The sequence below is a fragment of the Silurus aristotelis genome (assembly GCF_946808225.1).
Source record: "Silurus aristotelis genome assembly, chromosome: 12".
In the NCBI taxonomy this organism is placed as follows: Eukaryota; Metazoa; Chordata; class Actinopteri; order Siluriformes; family Siluridae; genus Silurus; species Silurus aristotelis.
The window spans coordinates 3,435,641-3,457,765 of NC_139585.1; the positions used below are offsets into that span (position 1 = coordinate 3,435,641).

At 38.4% G+C, this 22,125-nt stretch overlaps 2 protein-coding genes across 2 annotated transcripts in view; one reads left to right on the plus strand and one right to left on the minus strand.

Annotated features, from left to right (window-relative positions):
- The window catches only part of zbtb4 (zinc finger and BTB domain containing 4), a 105,495-nt gene that overhangs the window by 50,032 nt on the left and 33,338 nt on the right, over positions 1–22,125 (minus strand). The gene's annotated exons all lie outside the window — the stretch shown is intronic.
- Positions 576–19,109, plus strand: capgb (capping protein (actin filament), gelsolin-like b). The gene is made up of 9 exons (XM_083557531.1): positions 576–716; positions 6,388–6,581; positions 8,515–8,669; positions 10,372–10,533; positions 10,665–10,814; positions 13,565–13,651; positions 13,743–13,875; positions 14,896–14,987; positions 18,578–19,109. The coding sequence occupies exons 2-9, from the start codon at positions 6,389–6,391 to the stop codon at positions 18,641–18,643; spliced, it is 1,038 nt and encodes a 345-aa protein (XP_083413657.1). The 5' UTR covers positions 576–716; position 6,388; the 3' UTR covers positions 18,644–19,109.

Below are 22,125 nucleotides of genomic sequence, written 5' to 3' on the forward strand. Positions count from 1 at the left end.
AACAGGCAGTGGAGCTGGAGGTAGCAGAGCTGAAGATGTTGAGATGTTCGTTGGGAGTGACGATGATGGACAGGATTAGAAATGAGTTTATTAAAGGGACAGAGCATGTAGGACGTTTTGGAGACAAGGTGAGGGAGGTGAGATTGTGATGTTTGGACATGTGCAGAGGAGGGACATGGGGTATATCAGTAGGAGAATGCTGAGGATGGAGCCACCAGGAAGGAGGAAAAGTGGAAGTTCAAGGAGGAGGTTTATGGATGTGGTGAGGGAAGACATGCAGGTAGTTGGTGTGAAAGAGGCAGATGTAGAGGACAGAGGGGTATGGAGACGGAGGATCCACTGTAGCGCCCCCTAATGGAAGAAATGGGAGATTATCTCTACTTTAAATCTAAAAAAAACTACATGGTTTGTATACTTCATCCACCACGTTTAAATGATCACTTATTACAACTGTGATGAGCAGAAAAACATCTCAGACCTCTTTTCTCTTTTCTTTTACTCCTACCTTGTTTTTTTTTTGTTTTTTCTATCTTTCTTCGTTTTTTACCCTCACAGCTTTTTTTTTTTTTTTTTTTTTTTTTTTGGTTTTAGGTGGGTGTGCTGTGCTGTGACTCAGAGGAGAAACAGGAAGTGTTTTCTACTTAAAAGTTCTCCTCCTCCACTAAATATTTTCTTCTGTTTATCTTCAAGCCCTCACAGATACTCACTACAGAAAGGTAAGAAAACTTGTTTAGACTCATAAAAAAAAAGTTGAAGTTACTGTTGTCTTGACTACTTTTAAAGATACACAACAAGAACACAACTAAAAAAAAATCCACAAAATTCTCTGTAGATTTAACCAACTTTCATTGAGGCTTGTTGTTGTTGTTGTTTTTTTTCCTGGGCCATGTCAGATAATTATATTGCATGTCATTCAGCACTTATATCAGTATCAGGCTTCTCTAGTGTCCCCTGGGCCGGTTATTGTTTTATTATGGCTCTCATATTCCCTTCTCTGATTAGCTGTATGTGCCCCGGGTCGTGCCTCAGGTGTCTCAGACATGGCGCTGTTGACCCCTGTCAATCTCCTCATCTTTCTCTTCCTTTCACTGCACTCCCAGACAAGGCCATATTTAATTTCCCCACCGACGTGGCCTCTCATTGCGCCTGGTGTACACGTAGTCATCTTCAGATCGCTCGGTCAATCAAAGCGTACACCTCAGAGAAACCACGGATGGATGAACAGAAAGATAGAGGAGGAGGGGTGGGTGGGTGAAGACGAACGAGTTGCAGGAACCATCCGAACGGCGTGTCGTTCCAGTCAGGCAACCCGACTCTCCTCGCCATGGGGCGTCCTCAGGTTTTATTCCCTCGGGTCCAGTTACTGGCTACATGTAAGCTTAACCAGGCTAGATGACCACACACACACCAAACACAAAAGACACACACACAGACCAAACACCGGCAAGATGGAGCTTGAGACAGAAGAAAACATGCCTGAACTACCCGAGGGGATCATGCAGTTAAGTGCACAGACCTGTTCTGTTCTGCTGGGTTTTTTGTTTCATTAGACGTGTGTGTGTGTGTGTGTGTGTGTGTGTGTGTGTGTGTGTGTGTGTGTGTGTGTGTGTGTTTAAGATGTTCTGTGGCCACACCCTACATCTGCAAACTCTCGCCACACTTTTCCCTTGTTTTGCTCTAGTTTCTCTTCCTTCTTGTTTTGTCCCCAACCCCCCACACACACATACAGTGAGGTGTAACATTCAAAACCTCATCCTGCTAACAACTTTGATGTGAAACGTTTCTGTGTGTGTGTGTGTGTGTGTGTGTGTGTGTGTGTGTATGTGTGTGTGTGTGTGTGTGTTACAAAAGTCCTTTGCGTATTCAGGAAAAATCATTGGCAGGGAGACAAACACAAAAGAAAGGCATTTGAAAATAATTCCTAGATAAAATTCTATACAGTGTTCTCCCACTGTCCGCTTTATTAGGAACTACCTGGGCACCTGCTCATTCATGCTGGTAATCGTATCTGAAGGATCTTATCAGATGGTATAGGTACGGGTCAAAAGCTTTGGTTAATGTCCACACCGAGTTTTAGAATAAAGAAAAAGTCAGATCTCTTACCTGTAGCACGGCTGCATGCGTTTTTTCAGCAAGTGTGGATTTCCATTTATACAAAATAGTGCAAGAACGCAAAGTGAGCAGATGGTCTGCAGGCTGAAACTCTTGTTTGAGGAGAGAGATCAGAGATGATCAGAGAGGATGTAGTCATTTGAATAATCACTCTTTACAACCATGGTGAGCAGAAATGAGTCTCGGCATGCACACAACATCAAGCTTTGATTTGGGGGAACGATACGATTCAATATGGTACTGAGAGTTCACTTTTATATCTTTTTGTTTCAGACATACAGCACATCATCAATTTACTTAAATGCCTTCTGACTTCTAACACATGGCCCTTTTACAAACAGGCCCTTGTAGTGCAAGATTAAATCAGCAGGACGACGCAGCTCTACCTCTGCCATGTTAATCTGTATTAAATGTAACATTCAGGACACGCCTCTTTCTCTGTAGTGTTGTGATGGGCATTTTCAGGTAGCAGCTGTGGTGCTGAGAGAAGGCGCTCGAGAAACTGTTTAGCGAGGAGAAATCAATTAAAAATACTTAATAATAAAAGTGTAGCACATCTATTAATAATTATATATAATTTAAATAAATCAGTTTTACCCGATGCAAATATGTAAAAAATTCTGCCTCACGATACACATGGCAACTTTTTTAAATCGCTCCATCACATTGTTAACTTTTATGTTGATGCTGAGGCGAATTGGTGAATCTCACCATCCCTAATGGTCACAGATTCACCCGAACCACACAGATGAAGATTCTGGATTGTTTTGTGCATTCTGATATGCTTTTATGGTCACCGTAGATGTAAAAAGTAATTAAATGCTCAATCCAATCACTGGATGTTTTTAGTTTTTCGCACCAGGGTGTGTTTTATGTGAAAATCGCAGAAAATGAACTGCAGTTTCTGACTACACTTTTCATTCTGATGTTTGATGTGAAGATAAGCTGCAGCTCTTGATGCAGCATGACTGGAAATGATTATCACCAGAAGACTGAAACTTGAGCAGGTTTTGCATGTTGGTATTTTTAGTGTTTGCTGCTGTACATTTGGTGGCAAGCGAGACTTTGGTGCTGAATTTAAAACGTCAGACACTGATAACAAAGCTGCTGTTCTGACAAACACTGCTAAACCTGAGAGCGTTAGCGTGATGTAAGATGGCAGCCCGTGGGCGAGTCGACAAGCAGATCGGCATGTAAGTCTGAACACTGAGAGCTTTTTCCAGTCATGATGAAAAAAACCATCATGAGTGGTGATTCTCATGATTCAACTTTAATCATGTGCTCTGTGGTTGTCTTGTCAGATGCGGTCAAGAGCCTGTTTACTTCCTGTTTGAGACTTTTTCCTTACTATCTAATAATATATATGATATAATAGCTACTTGTGTGTATTTATCATTGTTTTAAATCCTGTAACATATTAGGGGTCGACCAATTCATTGGCAAAAATCCATACTGATAGTTTTTCCAGGTTGTGTTCTACAGTACGAGAGCAGGCTGTTTTATTAAGTGGTTTTTTTTTGTTTTTTTCATATGTAACTTTATTTATTTAATTAAAGTGTTACTTTTTGTTTTAGTTTAAATGCATATCTTTAAATTTCCTTAATGTACAGTAATTTAATCCTAAATATATATTCATGTTTATTTAATTTAGCACATTTTCCTGATTCAGTACTGGGTTTTTTTTGGTTTTTTTGTTTTTTTTTAATAAGATAAGTAATAAGATCAGTACTATTTTACTTGGAGTGTTTTTTAAATCTAGTATCGGTCGACCTCTAGTACATATAAAGTATGTTTTTCTGAGTGTTTCATGTTTCCAAACATTCAGTTGAAATATTTTGCGGTGTCTATTTTAAAACTTACTGAAGATGTTCTTCACTTGTTGGAGATTTTCTTGATCATCTCAGAGCAGTCCAGTAGGATTGAGGTGCAGTGGCTTGGCAGGTCGTTCCATGATAAATATCACTCCAGACGACTGTTTGCTCTCTAATTAACGCTCACAGAACTCGGACGTACGATTCGACTCATCTTCTTGTTGTACGGTGAAGTCCAGAAAGAAATAAAGACAGAAGTATGGAATGGGAGCTATATTGGTTCACTTTTTCTTTCAGGAATCTTCCCTGCTCCAAAACAACCCCAAACCTTTAAACTTGCACCTCCATGTGTGAGTGTGGGGGTGAGGGAGTCTGATCACATCTTCTCTTCTGTTCTATGTCTTACACAAGTTCTGTTAAGAAACAAAAAAGTTTCCCATTTTGACTCATCTGTCTCTCCACAGACCTTTCTTCCAGTCATTCACTGTCCATGTGTTTCACTATAAGACTTGGTGTTTCCACACTTTTCACAGAACCAGAATATAATGAAAATCAGTAGTACAGGTGGAGCGATATGACATGACTATTATATATCATGATCCTAAACACATTACCTTTTATTCCTATTATTTACATTTTTTTCCTCCCAGTCAGTTTGTATTTGTAAAAAAGTGTATATGTAATTAAAACCCCACAATATTTACCATGTTCATGATATCATGATAATTTATCACAATATTTATATTAAATTGATGATATTGACCAGCCCTAATATTACATATTTCTATTTGATCATTTCTCACCTGTAAGAGTTTTTAATGATTAGTTGAGCATTACAGTATTAAACTCGCCCTGAAACACATATGATACACGTATGATATTATCTACGATGTTCCATGCTGTAGGGAACGCCCTGGATGAGTAGGAACTCGTCCTGACTCGAGTCTGTCTCTAAACGCAAATTACGTAACAATGGAGCTGCTCTTTGCTCCTCAGTAATCATCAGGGCTTAAAGTGGCTTATTGTCTGTAGTTTCAGTGGCATGTCATGTCTCTGTTCTCTTTTACCTCTGTGTCCTTTATAACAGACAGTGGAAGAAAGAGAGACAGAGAGAGAGACGGTTATAGAGAAAAAACAGTGAGGGAGAGAAAGACAGACAGATAGACAAAGAGGCAGACATAGACAGTAAAACGGGGGGGGGTAAAATGGGGGGGGGGGGGTATTGACAGAGTGGGACATACAGTCAGAGAAACAGAGAGAGAAAGAGACAGACAGACAGACAGACAAACAGACAGACAGACAGACAGACAGACAGACAGACAGACAGACAGACAGACAGACAATAAAACAGGGGGGAGAGACATTGACAGACAGTCAGGCAGACAGACAGGCAGACATTCTCTCTGTCTCTGTCAATGTCTCTTCCCCCTGTTTTATTGTCTGTCTGTCTGTCTGTCTGTCTGTCTGTCTGTCTGTCTGTCTGAGTAAAAAAGAGAGAGAGAGAGAGAGAGAGAGAGAGAGAGAGAGAGAGAGAGAGAGAGAGAGACAGACAGACAGACAGACAGACAGACAGACAGACAGACAGACAGACAGACAGGGGTACACTGACAGGGAGACAGACAGACAGACAGAAAATAAAACAGCGAGAGAGAGAGAGAGAGAGAGACAAAGAAAAAAAGAGTGAGACAAACTGATCCTGATCACACTGTCTCTCCGTCTCACTTTTAATTCTGTATAGTTTTATTTGTATTTGTGGATCACTTTTAACAATGGACATTGTCCCAAAGCAGCTTTACATAAATAAACAGATTACAAATAAATCAGCCCATATAAGTTCATTCCTAATGAATAGCCCAGTGGAGACAGTAAAAAGGAAACAAGGAAAAAATCCCTGAGACAGGATGAGGAAGAAACCTTGTGAGGAACCAGATTCAGAAGGGAACTCATATCATCTGGGTGACACCAAATGTCCATTTGTTGTCATTTCTTCTTTGCTGAGGTTTTCTAGAGTCACGTGAATATGAACTACAAGTCTCTTAAATATATCCTCATACACAGCGGCTAATAGGCGTTTATAGTTGCATTTAATGGAGTGAAATCTCTATTCACAAAGACACAAGTTCCTGTTCTCGCTTATGTTACTGCAGCTGTAAGCAATTCACACTGCAGTGAAACCGCTGTGGTTACAAAACCCTGGAGACTCCTTCCGTACAGGAATGCCTTAATGATTACAGTCACTTTTGAACATTTGTAGAAGGAATGAAAAATGTGTCCATTATTCAAATCGCTGTCTGAGTGGTAACTATGGAAACGATAACACGTTATCTATCGTAAAAACAGGCGCATTAAAATAAACGTGAACAATACGTTTATCAGCACCTCCTGTTGGGGGGAAAAAACACTTTTTGAGAATAAGTTTGAGATCTTTTTTTTTTTCTCATGTTGTGTCCCTCTGTTTCTGCAGAATGCTTCCTTTCCAGGCCGATCCGGATCAGTTTGGGCCTAAGGTGAGGGAGGTGGGGTTGCACTGCTGGAGGGTGGAGAAGCTGAAGGCCGTACCACTGGCGGCTTCTGAAGTTGGAGCTTTCTATAACGGAGACTCTTACCTGGTGCTGCAAAACAGAGGAGATGAAGGAGCTGATCTGCACATGTGGATCGGTGAGATAAACACCTGTCGAAACAGACTTTATTGAAAAGAAAAACACACACACACACACACACACACACACACACACACACACACACACACACACACACGTCATGTTTAGGTCATGAATTATTTGATTAATCAGTGAATTGTGAATGAAATCAGAGGAAATTGCAATAAAGACAAAGATAAAAGAATGTACACAAAAGTGCAGGATGGTGCAAAAAACAAAAAACATCCTGTGAGCTGAGGCTCCGCGAGCAAAAAAACATCTCGTCAATTAAAGGAAAAAAGGTCTTGCTTCTTTTTAAACAGACACGCAGAATCTCTCAAATGCTGGTTAGCAGCATAACAACAATAACTATATGTAAACTAGCCAAATGCTAATTAGCTAGCTACCACTATACAAACTGCCTTGATACTATGTAAATTTTCTTCCAACCAATCAGGGCAAAGAATTAAAACATACTGCTGTATGGGGTTTCTCAGTAAACGGCCAGACCCAAACCTGTTCCAGCACAAAAGTCCTGCTATAGAGCTAAAAACCCTATTTAACACTTGTGGGATGAATGTGATTGCTGGCTTCACCCCAGGCCTCCTCACCTCACCTACATCAGAATCTCCACAAAATCTAGTGGAACATCTTCCCAGAAGTGTGAAAGTTATGATAACAGCAGATGTGGATTACATGTGGAATGGGCTTTTCACAAAGAAGCAATCTTATGGTGTCTACAAACGTTTGTCTGTATAGTGTACGTTGATGAATAAACCTCTCAGGTGGAGTACATTTGTGATGATCAGTGGATGATAGAGGGATAAAAGGGACAACCCAGGGGAAGGGTGGGAGGGTGGTGCGAGTCATTAAAGTTTCAGTAGTTACAGTGCAGCATTTAGCCTCTGTGGCTCGGTGTGTATCAGCTGCTTTCGGTAACACCACTGATCTTCTTGTTAGCACGCAGGTTCATGATCCACCCCTGTACCCTGGGCCTTCACAGCTCCTCGTTAAAACCAGTGGAGCAAATCATAGCACATATCTCTAAATACAGCTTCTGGGTGTGTTCCTCTAAAGTAACTTCTGCTTCACAGTAATCAGAACAACAAAATAATTGATGCAGTATTTTTTTATTTTATTTTTACTATATAACAGTTTGGTATTTATGGAACCAGTATAATAGATTTAAATCAGTTTGAACATAAACATATGATAATGTAGGAAAAAGCAGGCACTTGTAACTGAGAAAAACTGTAATATAATATAATATAATATAATATAATATAATATAATATAATATAATATAATATAATATAATATAATATAATATAATATAATATATTTTATATTATTAAATATATATATATATATATATATATATATATAATTTATAACTATGAATATCATCATATTATTGCAACCTTGTGCATTCATTCTAAAGAGAGTCAACTAAAAGAGAGCTAAAAGAGTACAACTCTCTCTCTCTCTCTCTCTCTCTCTCTCTCTCTCTCTCTCTCTCTCTCTCTCTCTCTCTCTCTCTCTCTCTCTCTCTCTCTCCTACTGATTATTCAAAGCTTGTTCTCTTTGTACCCTTTCTGTCTTTTTCTTAATCACTCTTATTTTCTTGCTCATTTTCATTCTCAATGTGTCTCTCTCTTGTTTTCTCTTTTGCTCTCTTTCTCCACACACTCTTTCCATCTCTTTCTTTTATCCGTTCTCTCTCTCTCTCTCTCTCTCTCTCTCTCTCTCTCTCTCTCTCTCTCTCTCTCTCTCTCTCTCTCTCTCTCTCATGAATCAAAGCTTGCTTTATTGACAAATATTAACATTTGTATTGACACAGTTTAGATCCAAGGTTCTAGAACATACAGACAAATAACGATGGAAATAAGGAAGTATTCTCTCTCTCTCTCTCGCTCTCGCTCTCGCTCGCTCTCTCTCTCTCTCTCTCTCAGGTGAAAAGTCGACCCGTGATGAGCAGGTCGCTTGTGCCGTCTTGGCCACTCAGCTGGATAACTTCCTGGGTGGAGATCCGGTGCAGCACAGGCAGGTGCAGGGCTACGAGTCGCCCGAGTTCATGGGTCTGTTCCCCAGAGGAATCAGCTATAAGGTGGGAAACTGAGATCTCTCACATCAACTATATTCACTTATATTCCTTCATAAATACACTTTATGGCCCAAAGTTATAGGGTTATAGTCAAGCATATCTTCATGCAGCTGATTTGTGCACATGTGCCCATTGTCCAGTGGTTAAGATGTTGGACTTCTGATCAGAAGGTTGTGAGTTCAAATCCAACCACCATTAAGCTGCATTGCTGGGCCCTTGAGCAAGGCCCTTAACCCTCAACTGCTCAGTTGTATAAACGAGATAAATATAAGTCGCTCTGTCTGAGGGCGTTTTCCAAATGCCGTGAATGTAAATGTAATGTAAATATCCCGCTGGAAAAGATTTGGATCCTCAAGTTCAAGTGAAGGGAAAATCACATGTTACAGCCGGTACACTGGTGTGTGTGTGTGTGTGTGTGTGTGTGTGTGTGTGTGTGTGTCTGCTAAAGAGTTTGCGAAAAAGCCACATAAGGCTCTAAAAGTAGTGTCCCAATACTTTTGGCCAACAGCGTGTATTGTGAGAAAGCGCGACTCTCAGTATTACAGACACCAACAGAAAAAAGTGTCGATGTGAAATTTGATGAACGCATGTCTTCCTCTGGCGAAAGTGTTTGTGAACGTGGCGATGAAACTGCACTTTGTGCGTCTCGGTTCTCGTTCTGTGACCACTCTCATCCCATTGTTAGTTTTAGTTTACTTTTTTATCAATATATTCATTATTTTCACATCAACAATTTACAGAATCAGTTCAATATACAAATACAAGTCACACATTCCCCCCCCTCCCCCCACTAGACAGAACACTCTAATGGACATTATTGTGAGGTATTGAGTGGATCTGTACAAGAGCCTTTTCCTTTTTCTTCTTCATTCTCTTCCTTTTTTTTACAAACAAATACATAAATAAATAACAGTAATAACAATAAATAAAAGGGGTTAAAGTAAAGTGAAGCGCTCTCAGTCTCAGTTTTGTGTTCAAAGTTGTCACTATGACAGAAACACACATGGTGTGAATGTGTTATTCAGTAATTCAAATATGACACTGTGTGAAAGTTGTGTATAAAAAAGTGTCCAAGTGTAGATCCACGTGTCTCAAACTTACATCTAAATAAAGAAATGTGGCACAGCAAAAATTCTATTAACAAAAATTCTAAAATAAACATAAATTTGATATCAAAACCATCTTTCTGTCTGTCTGACTGTCTCTGTCTCCCTCTCTCTTTCCCTGTCATCTGTCTGTCTGACTGTCTCTGTCTCCCTCTCTCTTTCCCTGTCATCTGTCTGTCTGACTGTCTCTGTCTCCCTCTCTCTTTCCCTGTCATCTGACTGTCTGACTGTCTCTGTCTCCCTCTCTCTTTCCCTGTCATCTGTCTGTCTGACTGTCTCTGTCTCCCTCTCTCTTTCCCTGTCATCTGACTGTCTGACTGTCTCTGTCTCCCTCTCTCTTTCCCTGTAATCTGTCTGTCTGACTGTCTCTGTCTCCCTCACTCTTTCCCTGTCATCTGTCTGTCTGTCTCTGTCTCTCTTTCCCTGTCTTTTTTTCTGTGGGTGTATGTGAGATTGTCTCACTTCTCTTCTCTCCCTCATGATCTTTGTGTTTGTGTGCATGGGTCTAAATTTCTCTTTTTGTGTAAACTCTCTCTCTCTCTCTCTCTCTCTCTCTCTCTCTCTCTCTCTCTCTCTCTCTCTCTCTCTCTCTCTCTCAGGAAGGAGGAGTGGATTCAGCATTTAGGAAACAGCAGAAGAGTTCTGGTCCAGTTCAGAGGTTGTATTGCATTAAGGGAAAGAAGAACATCAGGGCGAAGGAGGTGGAACTGAACTGGTCCAGCTTTAATAAGGGCGACTGCTTTATCCTTGACCTGGGACAGGTGTGTGTGTGTGTGTGTATAAAGATTTGAATAAGCAGTGAGTGTTTTGCATTCATGAATCCTGTATCCTACCTTGTGTGTGTGTGTGTGTGTGTGTGTGTGTGTGCGCACGCTTGTGTGTGTGTCTCCAGACTATCGTGTCATGGGTCGGCTCTCAGGCCAATATTTTCGAGAAGCAGAAGGTGCAAGAGATCGCTGCTCTCATCCGAGACACTGAGCGACACGGCAAAGCTCAAATCACTAACATCAGAGAGGGAGAGGAGACCCCTGAGATGCTGAAGGTGAGAAAGTGAATCATAAGGCTGACAGAACTGCATGGTTATGTCCTGAAGGTTACGACCTGTTGTTCTGCAACCTTGAGTTTTTTATTAAGTACATGCACTATGTGGCCAAATATTTTGTGAAACCTGCCACTTCCAGCCTTATGTGCTTCTGTTACCACAAACTTGGAGTCACCCGATTTCATCAGACGTATTTGACAAACCTGTTGTTGTTCACAAAGCTAAGACCTGCTTTACATGGGCTGGAGTGGAAGATCTCCTGCTGTAGAACCCCAAACCTAACTTTATTAACACCCTTGTGTCTGAATGAATCTCCACAAATCTCCAAAAATATCTAGTGGAACATCTCAGGAGAGTGGAGGTTATTATAACAGCAAATGGAGGCTCAATAAAAAATGGGATTTTCAAGTAAAAAATGAATCAATTTATAAATGAAAAAGAAATATTAAATTTTTTCATACAATAAACATTAAATAAATAATATAATATAATACAATATAATATAATATAATATAATATAACATGCTATTATGGTAATAGATCTTAGATTTAATATAATTCTTTGATACCATTTATATGATAAAAAAATAAAAAGCACATCCTCCTTTAATCAAATTTATTTTATTGGGAAATTCAAATTCCAATAATGTAAGCCAACATTTAGGATTCAGGTGAGAAAACCCCCAAAAAAAGGCAGGACTCAGGTTGAATTGATGGTGAACATGAGTGACAGGTGAATAGATACAGCTCAACTCAATGTGATTCAATGTAATATGATGCAATGCGATGCTACACAATTCAGCATGGTACAGAAAGTTCACTTTTATTTCTTTGGTTCAAACAGACAGCACATCATCAATTTACTTAAGTGCCTTCTGACTTCTAACGCATGTCCCCTTCACACACACGCCTTTGTAGTGCAATAAAAGAAAAAAGTTTAAATAAAATCAGACATCCTGTTTTGTCTCCAGGAAGATGCAGCTCTACCTCTGCCGTGTCAATCTGTACTCTATGGTAGGAGATAGATAGATAGATAGATAGATAGATAGATAGATAGATAGATAGATAGATAGATAGATAGATGGATGGATGGATGGATGGATGGATGGATGGATGGATGGATGGATGGATGGATGGATGGATGGATGGATGGATAGATAGATAGATAGATAGATAGATAGATAGATAGATAGATAGATAGATAGATAGATAGATAGATAGATAGATAGATAGATAGATAGATAGATAGATAGATAGATAGATAGATAGATAGATGCATGTATGGATGGATGGATAAAAATGTGCAAGCTGAATAAACAAGTCCACTATATGGTGCAAAAAAGAAAAAAGTTTAAATAAAATCAGAAATCCTGTTGTGTCTCTAGGAAGATGCAGCTCTACCTCTACCCTGTCAATCTGTACTCTATGATGATAGATAGATAGATAGATAGATAGATAGATAGATAGATAGATAGATAGATAGATAGATAGATAGATAGATAGATAGATAGATAGATAGATAGATAGATAGATAGATAGATAGATAGATAGATAGATGGATAAAAATGTGCAAGCTGAATAAACAAGTCCACTATATATACAATATACATGCATACATGTGAAATATTGTGCAGAATGTACAGTAAGGTATACAGTATATAGATACACAAATAAAATAGTGCAGATGTATGTAGGGCACAATATGTGTATAGAATGAGAAATAGAAGGGGTATATAAAATACAACATGTAATAAGTACATTGGATGTATAACTGTACAGAAGTTATACACTGTTTTTTACAGTGATCTAACGGTGTAGTGTGGAGTTCAGTAGTGTGATAGTGGATGGGAAAAAAGCTGTCCCTTAACCTGCTGTTTGTGGTGCATATGTTCCTGTATCTCGTTCCTGATGGAAGGAGGTTAAACAGTTTGTGACTGGGATGTGAGGAGTCTGTGTTTATGTTGTGAGCTCTGCACAGACGTCTGCTGTGGTGAAGGTGCTCAGTGGCAGGTGGTTGAGTGCCAGTGATGCGTTGGGCGATTAGTGTTGTGAATTTGAAATGTTGTTCTCTGATGAATGTATTCAGGCTGAAGATCCACCATGTAGAACACAAGCAGAGAAAAGATAATGATGATCAGGTGATCAGGAATGTCTCTGTTCTCAGTCATGTTCTCATCACTGACTCCCTCTGTCTCATCCATGTTAAACCCAGACTTCTTACTGCCTCCTGCTCTGCTCATTGTTAGCTTCATAAACTAGTCTACGTCTGTAGTGTGAGAGATAGGAAATGATACACCAGTGGATTGAAAAAGCAGGAAACAAGAGACTGGTTGATGAGCTGAAAATGGCGCAGAGGAAAAAATTTACCACCAAATAGTACTAAAGTAACGAGTCTAAAAAGAAAATGTAAGAAGTAGAAAGTACAGATATTTGAGTAAAAAGGTAATGAGTGAAGGTAAAAATTTGTCCAAAAAATAACTAGTAAAGTAAAATACTGATACCAGAAAAATCTACTTGAGTACAGTAACGAAGTATCTGTACTTCGTTACTTTCCACCTCTGCTACTAATAATTATATATAAATTTAAAAAAATGTTACCGATGCAAAAATGTTATTCGATACAAATGTCAACTTGTATCTGATGCACTGAATTGGTGAATCTTTCCATCCCTAAAATACACTATATTAAAGATGTACCCCTGCGATGCTGTGAGTCATCATGTTGTATTTCCTCGCTGTGTGATGAACAGGTTCTCGGTCCAATGCCGGCACTGAAAGAGAGCAGTCCAGAGGACGACAGCCAAGCGGACGCACTGAACGTGGCCTCGCTCTACAAGGTACCGGAGCACGTCTTTATTTGTGTCTTTCTATTTAAGTTCTGACCACTGGAAATCACGAAATCGCTGTTTCATTGTCGTTTTCTTGCAGGTTTCAGATGCGACAGGGTCGATGAAGCTGACCAAAATCTCTGAAAAGAGTCCGTTTGCCAAGGACCTGCTTGTACGTGATGACTGCTTCATCTTGGACAACGGAGCCAATGGCAAGATCTTTGTCTGGAAAGGTGAGAGAGCGATTAACAAATGACACTTTATACACATTATACAGCATATAGACAAACGTTTTTTAACATCTTTGCATATAACCGGTATGTGCTTCTTCTTGAACATCCCATTCCACATTTAGTCCCTATTTGCTTTTATAATAAGTTCCACTCTTCTCTGAAGATGTTCCTCTAGATTTTGGAAATTCGTGCTTATTCAGCCACAAGGACTGATGAGTATCTGCAGGCAAGGGTGAAGCATTGTGGCAGTTTCCTGCAAGTTTGAGGCTGCATTTCTACAAATGGAGTTGGAGATTTGGTCAGGATTAATGGTGCCTTCAATGCTGAGAAATACAGGCAGATACTTGACCATCATGCAATACCATCAGGAAGGCGTCTGATTGGCCCCAAATTTATTCTGCAGCAGGAAACCGACCCCAAACATACAGCAAAAGGCATTAAGATCTGTCTTTAGTGTAGAGAAGAACAGGGAGTAGTAGAAGTAATAAATCTGAATTTCTCTTCTGTTTATTTACTTTCCATTTTGTTAACTGATAAAAATGTTTACCTTTTAACACTTCTCTTTTTTTAAATACATTCTTACTGTACAGAATTTCTTTAAAACCTGCCAAAAACCTTTATACAATATTATAAAAGGGGACAAAATGCTGGGAAAAGATTAAACCTTTTTAAAACAACAGTCATTATACTAAAATTAGTAGTATTATTGGATAGACAGACAGACATATGTACATGTGACAATGTAATGCACAAGTAAAATGCATTATAGCACAGTTAAAGTTTTTGCTGGTGTCAGATCACAGGGTCAGCCATGTTACAGCACCCCTGGAGCACTGAGGGCTAAGGGTCTTGCTCAAGGGCCCCAGAATCTGCAGCTTGGCAATACCAGGGCTTGAACCCCCAACTTTCCGACCAGGAAATCAGAGCCTTAACCACAGAGCTGCCACTTCCATCGTCGTTGTCGTTGTCGTCATCGTCGTTGTTTAAGAATAACCCTATTGTCGATGTTTATCTCCACAGGCAGTGGCGCCAATGCTGAAGAGAAGAAAGCAGCTCTGAAGGTTGCAGATGATTTCATCGAGAAGATGAACTACCCCAGGATGAAAACGCAGGTTTGTTTAAAGTCGTGACTGAGCGCACAAGAAGGTCTTATAATTCTGTAGACATGTAATTGTATGAGGGAAAGGTTACTATAGAAACAATGATTTCAAATGACTCAACATCTTCTGACCAATCAGAATCCTGAATTCATAGTGCTGAGTAAATAGTTTCATAAGATGCTCTTTTTGAAGTGTTTCAGCATAATGATTGCACAAACATTGTGATTAATTCTGAACATGCACAAAAGCATTTACATATTACATATTTACAAATTTGTAAAAAAAAAAAAAAAAAAAAAAAAAAAGAAAACGTGAAAAATTCACTACAGTATCAGAAGTTTGTGGGACACCTGACCATCACGAGATTTTTAAATATCCCATTCAACATTTAGTTCTCGTTTGCTGTTCTAATAACGTCCACTCTTCTGGGAAGATGTTCCACTAGATTTTGTGGATATTTTTTCTCATTCAGCCACGAGGGTGTTCGTAAAGTCAGGTACTGATGTAGGTGAGGTGAGGAGGCTTGGGGTGCAGTCAGAGTTCCAGTGCTTAATAGTTTTGGAGCTTTACAGCAGGAGATCTTCACTCCATCCCATGTAAAGCTCATCTCATATCTCATGGAGCTGGCTTTGTGGCATTGGGTCTAATAGTTAAAGTGAAGGAAAAATGTCATGCTGCTGCACCCAAAGATGTCGGGACGCAGTAGTTCCTTTTTTTCCAATTACATCATAGTAACTGGAAACAGCTGTGTGTATATATATATATATATATATATATATATATATATATATATATATATATATATATATATATATATATATATATATATATATATACAGTGGGTACGGAAAGTATTCAGACCCCCTTAAATTTTTCACTATTTTTTATTTTGCAGCCATTTGCTAAAATCATTTAAGTTCATTTCTTTTCCTTATGAATGTACACATAGCACCCTATATTGGCAGAAAAACACAGAATTGTTGACACTGTTGCAGATTTATAAAAAAAGAAAAACTGAAATATCACATGGTCCTAAGTATTCAGACCCTTTGCTGAGTATTTAGTAGAAGCCCCCTTTTGATCTAATACAGCCAGAAGTCTTTTTGGGAAAGATGCAACAAGTCTTTCACACCTGGATTCAGGGATCCTCTGCCATTCCTCCTTGCAGATCCTCTCCAGTTCTGTCAGGGTGGACGGTAAACGTTGGTGGACAGCTATTTTTAGGTCTCTCCAGAGATGCTCAATTGGGTTTAAGTCATTGCTCCGGCTGGGCCATTCAAGAACAGTCACGGAGTTGTTGTGAAGCCACTCGTTATTTTAGCTGTGTGCTTAGGGTCATTGTCTTGTTGGAAGGTAAACCTTCAGCCCAGTCTGAGGTCCAAAGCACTCTGGAGAAGGTTTTCGTCCAGGATATCCCTGTGCTTGGCCGCATTCATCTTTCCCTTGATTGCAACCAGTCGTCCTGTCCCTGCAGCTGAAAAACGCCCCCACAGCATGATGCTGCCACCACCATGCTTCACTGTTGAGACTGTACTGAACAGGTGATGAGCAGTGCCTGGTTTTCTCCACACATACCGCTTAGAATTAAGGCCAAAAAGTTCTATCTTGGTCTCATCAGACCAGAGAATCTTATTTCTCACCATCTTGGAGAACTCCATGCGGGTTTTCATGTGTCCTGCACTGAGGAGAGGCTTCCGTCGGGCCACTCTGCTATAAAGCCCCACTGGTGAAGGGCTGCAGTGATGGTTGACTTTCTACAACTTTCTCCCATCTCCCGACTGCATCTCTGGAGCTCAGCCACAGTGATCTTTGGGTTCTTCTTTACCTCTCTCACCAAGGCTCTTCTCCCCCGATAGCTCAGTTTGGCCGGTCGGCCAGCTCTAGGAATGGTTCTGGTTGTCCCAAACGTCTTCCATTTGAGGATTATGGAGGCCACTGTGCTCTTAGGAACCTTAAGTGCAGCAGAAATTTTTTTGGAACCTTGGCCAGATCTGTGCCTTGCCACAATTCTGTCTCTGAGCTCTTCAGGCAGTTCCTTTGACCCTAATGATTCTCATTTGCTCTGACATGCATTGTGATCTGTAAGGTCTTATATAAACAGGTGTGTGGCTTTCCTAATCAAGTCCAATCAGTATAATAAAAAATTTCTGGACTCAAATGAAGGTGTAGAACCATCTCAAGGATGATCAGAAGAAATGGAGAGCACCTGAGTTAAATATATGAGTGTCACAGCAAAGGGTCTGAATACTTAGGACCATGTGATATTTCAGTTTTTCTTTTTTAATAAATCTGCAAAAAGGTCAACAATTCTGTGTTTTTCTGTCAGTATGGGGAGCTGTGTGTACATTCATGAGGAAGAAGAATAAACTTAAATGATTTTAGCAAATGGCTGCAATATAACAAAGAGTGAAAAATTTAAGTGGGTCTGAATACTTTCCGTACCCACTGTATATATATATATATATATATATATATATATATATATTTTTTTTTCCCTTGAAGTCAGTAAGACAAGGCTTGCCGTGCTTTACCAATATCTCTCGGACCGGGAATGTCAGAACAGTCGCAGTTTTTTTTTTTATCTATGATTATTATGAAGCAGCCCTGACACTGGAGACTCCTTTAAACGTTAAAACACATTTTGACCAATCGGAATACAGAATTCAACAACACTGCTTACACTGGGGTAAAGAGTTTTATTAGAAGAATATGATGATAATGATGATGAATATGTTAAAATGACTATAAATAAATATAAATTTATTGAATTAAATAAATACAAAATGTTATTAATACGTTTGAAATATCAATTTCAATTTACATCATTTTTATTTGTTTTGCGCTTTTAACAATGAACGTTGTGTCAGAGCAGCTTTACACAGATAAGTGTAAGTTTGTCTCGGATAGCGGAGCCGGTGGAGACTGTGGTGAAGGAAAAACTACCCGAGATGGCATAAGAAAGAAACCTTGAGAGGTTATCCTCTCGAGAAAAGCAGTGGGCCTAAGACAGATCCTTGCAGAGCACCAAACTCACCATTTACATCAACTGATAGCGATCAGTCAAATAATACCTGAGACAAGAGAGAGCTGTTCCCTTTTTCCAACAAGGGTTTCTAGTGTAGCAAGTAGTATAGTGTAATCAATGGTGTCAAAAGCTGCACTAAGGTCGAGCAAAACAAGTAAAGAGACAAAACCCTGATCAGAGGCCAATAACAGGTCATTTACCACCTTAACTAGCGCCGTCTCTGTGCTATGATGAGGCAGAAATCCTGACTGATACATTTCAAAAATGTTATTCCTCAGTAGATGCTGTGCTACAACCATTTTTAAAATCTTGGAGATCAAGGGGAGATTTGATATTGGACTGTAGTTGGACAGCTGACATGGGTCAAGGTCAGGTTTCTTAATTAGAGGGTTGATAACTGCCAGTTTGAAGGATTTGGGTACAATAACCAGTGCTAATGGAAGAGTTTATTAATTTTGAAACAGGTTCAATTACCTCTCAATTACCCATCTGTATGAAAGATGTTAATATATGCAAGTCACATGAATGAAGCAGGGTGATTTTATTGGCTGATGAGATTCCTGTCTCTTTCCCACAGGTGGAGATCACACCACAGGGCAGAGAGACCATCATCTTCAAGCAGTTCTTCCAAAACTGGAATTAAAATCTTCGGTTTACCATAAAGTTACAAAAAAAAAAAAAAAACAATGTCACAGTGACTCAAGTAGTATTTTATTCTTGAAATAAATAAATAAATAAAACCTCAATTTAAAATTTTTTCACAGAGCTGCAACGATATGGTGATATGATAAAAATATCAAAAAATAAATAATTATTTAAAAAAAACGATACAATATGTAGTATAGTATTACGATAGTATATACGATACAATATTCTGGAGTATAGTAAAAATTAATTTTCCTTTTTTATTTAATTTTTTATTGCAAGACCAAACGCACTTATAAACAAAACAAACTGCCAGTGATGAGCTCGGTAGGTGTTTATTTACCAGTACATTCAGGCCAATATCATGTTTAACAATGATCATGGAGTGTCTTTTTTACCTCTTGTTTGTTAATATTGTTTGCTAAATTGGAAGCGAAGCAATAAAAGTCACAGTGGAGCAAAAATACGTGGTGATGGTTATTGTTGGTTATTGTTTGTTTGATTAGTTTTGTTTTACGCAGAGTGATACGGTTTATCTCAGAGTCAGTAATCTGTTGGATAAGGATGGCGTCAGAGTTTAACATGAGATGGATGTAAACTCATGTAAACAGTCATATAAAGGTTGCTGGGGGACGGCGTGAAAACAGGCGTCTCTGTACGAGGAGATATACAGGGTTAGATAATGCAGTTAATGATGAGATTATATGGAGGTAGTTTTGCTAAAGGTTCAGAGGTAAATATGTATGTGTACCGTATTTTCCGGACTATAAGCCGCTACTTTAACAACAAAGCGGCTTATCTATGGATTTTTCCTGGGTTTTTCCCGGTTTCACAATCTTCAAGGCAAAAAACTGAACCCCATAACATTAGACCAATTAAATTTCCGAACGGAAACGAAAAAATGCACCTCACCTGTGTTCTGAGCTGCACGGCATCGGGAGAAAAAAACAATGACGATGCCAAAAGAAAAACTCCCGAGAGAAATAGTTGTGAAAGGAAGGAGGAGGACAGTGAACAACGACCTTCTTGGTAGGCTACTGTTTAGATACAAGCCGTTGTAACACGTTGAGTCTGGGTTTAGGTGCGGCTTATTTATGTTAAAAATAAAAATATTTGTAAAATTCAGTGGGTGTGGCTTATATATGTAATATATATATATATAATATATATATATATATCACACCGAGGCCTTCAGTGGTGTCCTAGCTGAATCAATCCACCTCTTAATACCATAATTATGATGTCACTTATATAGAAATCTTTAATATTATAGGGGACGCAGTGTAACAGCGCACTGCATCACACACAGGAATCTCATACAATGAAAATGAACACAATGAGTTTCCTTTCACTGTAGCCACAGCTGCACTGCCTGGATACATCATCTCTAGCAGAAGCATCGATAGTCAATTCATAAAATGATTTTCCCTGCGTTTTTGTGCACAACAGTTTTCCTGGGGTTTTAAAATGGTGTGTTTTTGTGCAAATTTTACTGAAAAGAAAACGCAAAAGTGGCAACGGTTCACGAAAAAGCTTAACAACCGCTTTAAACTCTTCTGGCCGACCTTTCCTGACGATGGCCAGCTTTTCTTGAAAAGTCCATCTTGTAAAAAACGTTCTTGTAAGTGACCAAATCGAATTTCTTCTCCTCTGTCAGACTTTTTTTAAAATGAAAAAAACAAACAAAAATGCTATTAAATCTAAAGAAAACATATTTGAGTTTGTGCAGTTTGCTACAGATGCAGTTTACGAGCTCTGACTAGTGCGCTCTCTGTCCACTCAAACGACGTGAAGACGTAATTGGACGTCTGCTAGATCTGATTGGTTAAAGCAACACCTTCAGGCAGCATGTACTTTTAATGCTACAGATGTCCACATTGTTTTGTCTGAAGGCTCACTGCTGAAATCTGATTGGATAGAAACTCTAACATAAACATACACTACTAGAAGCTTCACAACTGAGAGAAAAGCTGTGAACTAAAGAGCTAAAGACTTTTGGGAATAATTTAATTCATATTCATGGACAAAGAACACTTTTAATAGTGTTTAGGCCAGCAGATTTTCTTATACACAGTATGTAGGGTTACGCTCTTAGTCTCACCACGGCTTCTCATTTAATGCTCTTTATGTTCTCACTTCAGAGTAGTGAGGAACGGCGTATTTCGCTGACACGTAGTAGTATTGCCAAGCTGCCAAGGTTTGCGGCAGTTCCGCAAGACCCTTAACCCTTTGTGCCCCATGTATCATGTATCATGGCTGATCCCAGCTTCCTAACATTGCAAAGAAAAGAATTTCACTGTACTGTAGAGGACATGTAACAGGTATAAAGCACCGTCTTATGCTCAGGTGTCTACAAACCTTTAGCAATATAATGTACTACTTTTTGGAATATAAATATACTAATCTCGGGTATCATTTAGGACGGACACTGCTATATATATATATATAAACATTTCTTTAAATATAAGTTTATAATGTATTATAATAATATTTTTTGTATATTTTAAATATTATAATATTTATACAAAAAATAGTTTTTTAAATAAATGTTTATATTTATTTATAAATATTTATATATATATATATATATATATATATATATATATATATATATATATATATATATATATATATATATATATATATATATATAAAAAGTTTATTTATAAATATTTATATGTATTATAATATTTAAAATATACAAAAAATATTATAATACATTATAAACTTTTATTTAAATAAATGTTTATATATATATATATATATATATATATATATATATATATATATATATATATATATATATATATATATATATATAAACATTTATTTAAATAAAAGTTTATAATGTATTATAATATTTTTTGTATATTTTAAATATTATAATACATATAAATATTTATAAATAAACTTTTTATATATATATATATATATATACTGTAAAAACATGTCGATCTAAATGTAAATTGTATATTCGATTCTCGGTGTAAACCGTAACGATGACGGGTTCGAATGAGCGCATGAACATACACCCCGGTTCGTAAGTATTTGGACACTGTATAACCAAATACCTTTAATTTAAAGGCTCGATCAAAAATAAAAATATTCTTGCGCCTGTTGAACGAGTTTAGTATCAGGTTTAGATTGACCAGACTTCTTACCCTGGAACGATACCGTATCAGAATTGAGCATTAACATAAACCTGTGTAAACTGAGATGCTGTTATGGAAAACTAATCCACACCTTTCTGACCAATCAGAGCCCAGAATCAGAGAGTGGAATAGGGTTTTATTAATTTAGCCTACAATAACAGAGATAGTGGCTGATTCACTGCGTGTGTGAGAAGGTGTGGTGGGGGTTTTGTGTGGACACACACAGTCTTATTTACACAGTTGAAACTCACACAGAGTGACACACACACACACACACACACACACACACACACACACACACACACACACACACACACACACACACACA

What these genes read in the sequence shown, in the direction of transcription:
- capgb (XM_083557531.1), top strand. Translation starts at nt 6,389, where the DNA reads ATGCTTCCTTTCCAGGCCGATCCGGATCAGTTTGGGCCTAAGGTGAGG. An exon ending in CCAGAGGAATCAGCTATAAG is followed by an intron (nt 8,670 to 10,371) that starts GTGGGAAACTGA and finishes TCTCTCTCTCAG; the next exon opens with GAAGGAGGAGTGGATTCAGC. An exon ending in TTATCCTTGACCTGGGACAG is followed by an intron (nt 10,534 to 10,664) that starts GTGTGTGTGTGT and finishes GTGTGTCTCCAG; the next exon opens with ACTATCGTGTCATGGGTCGG.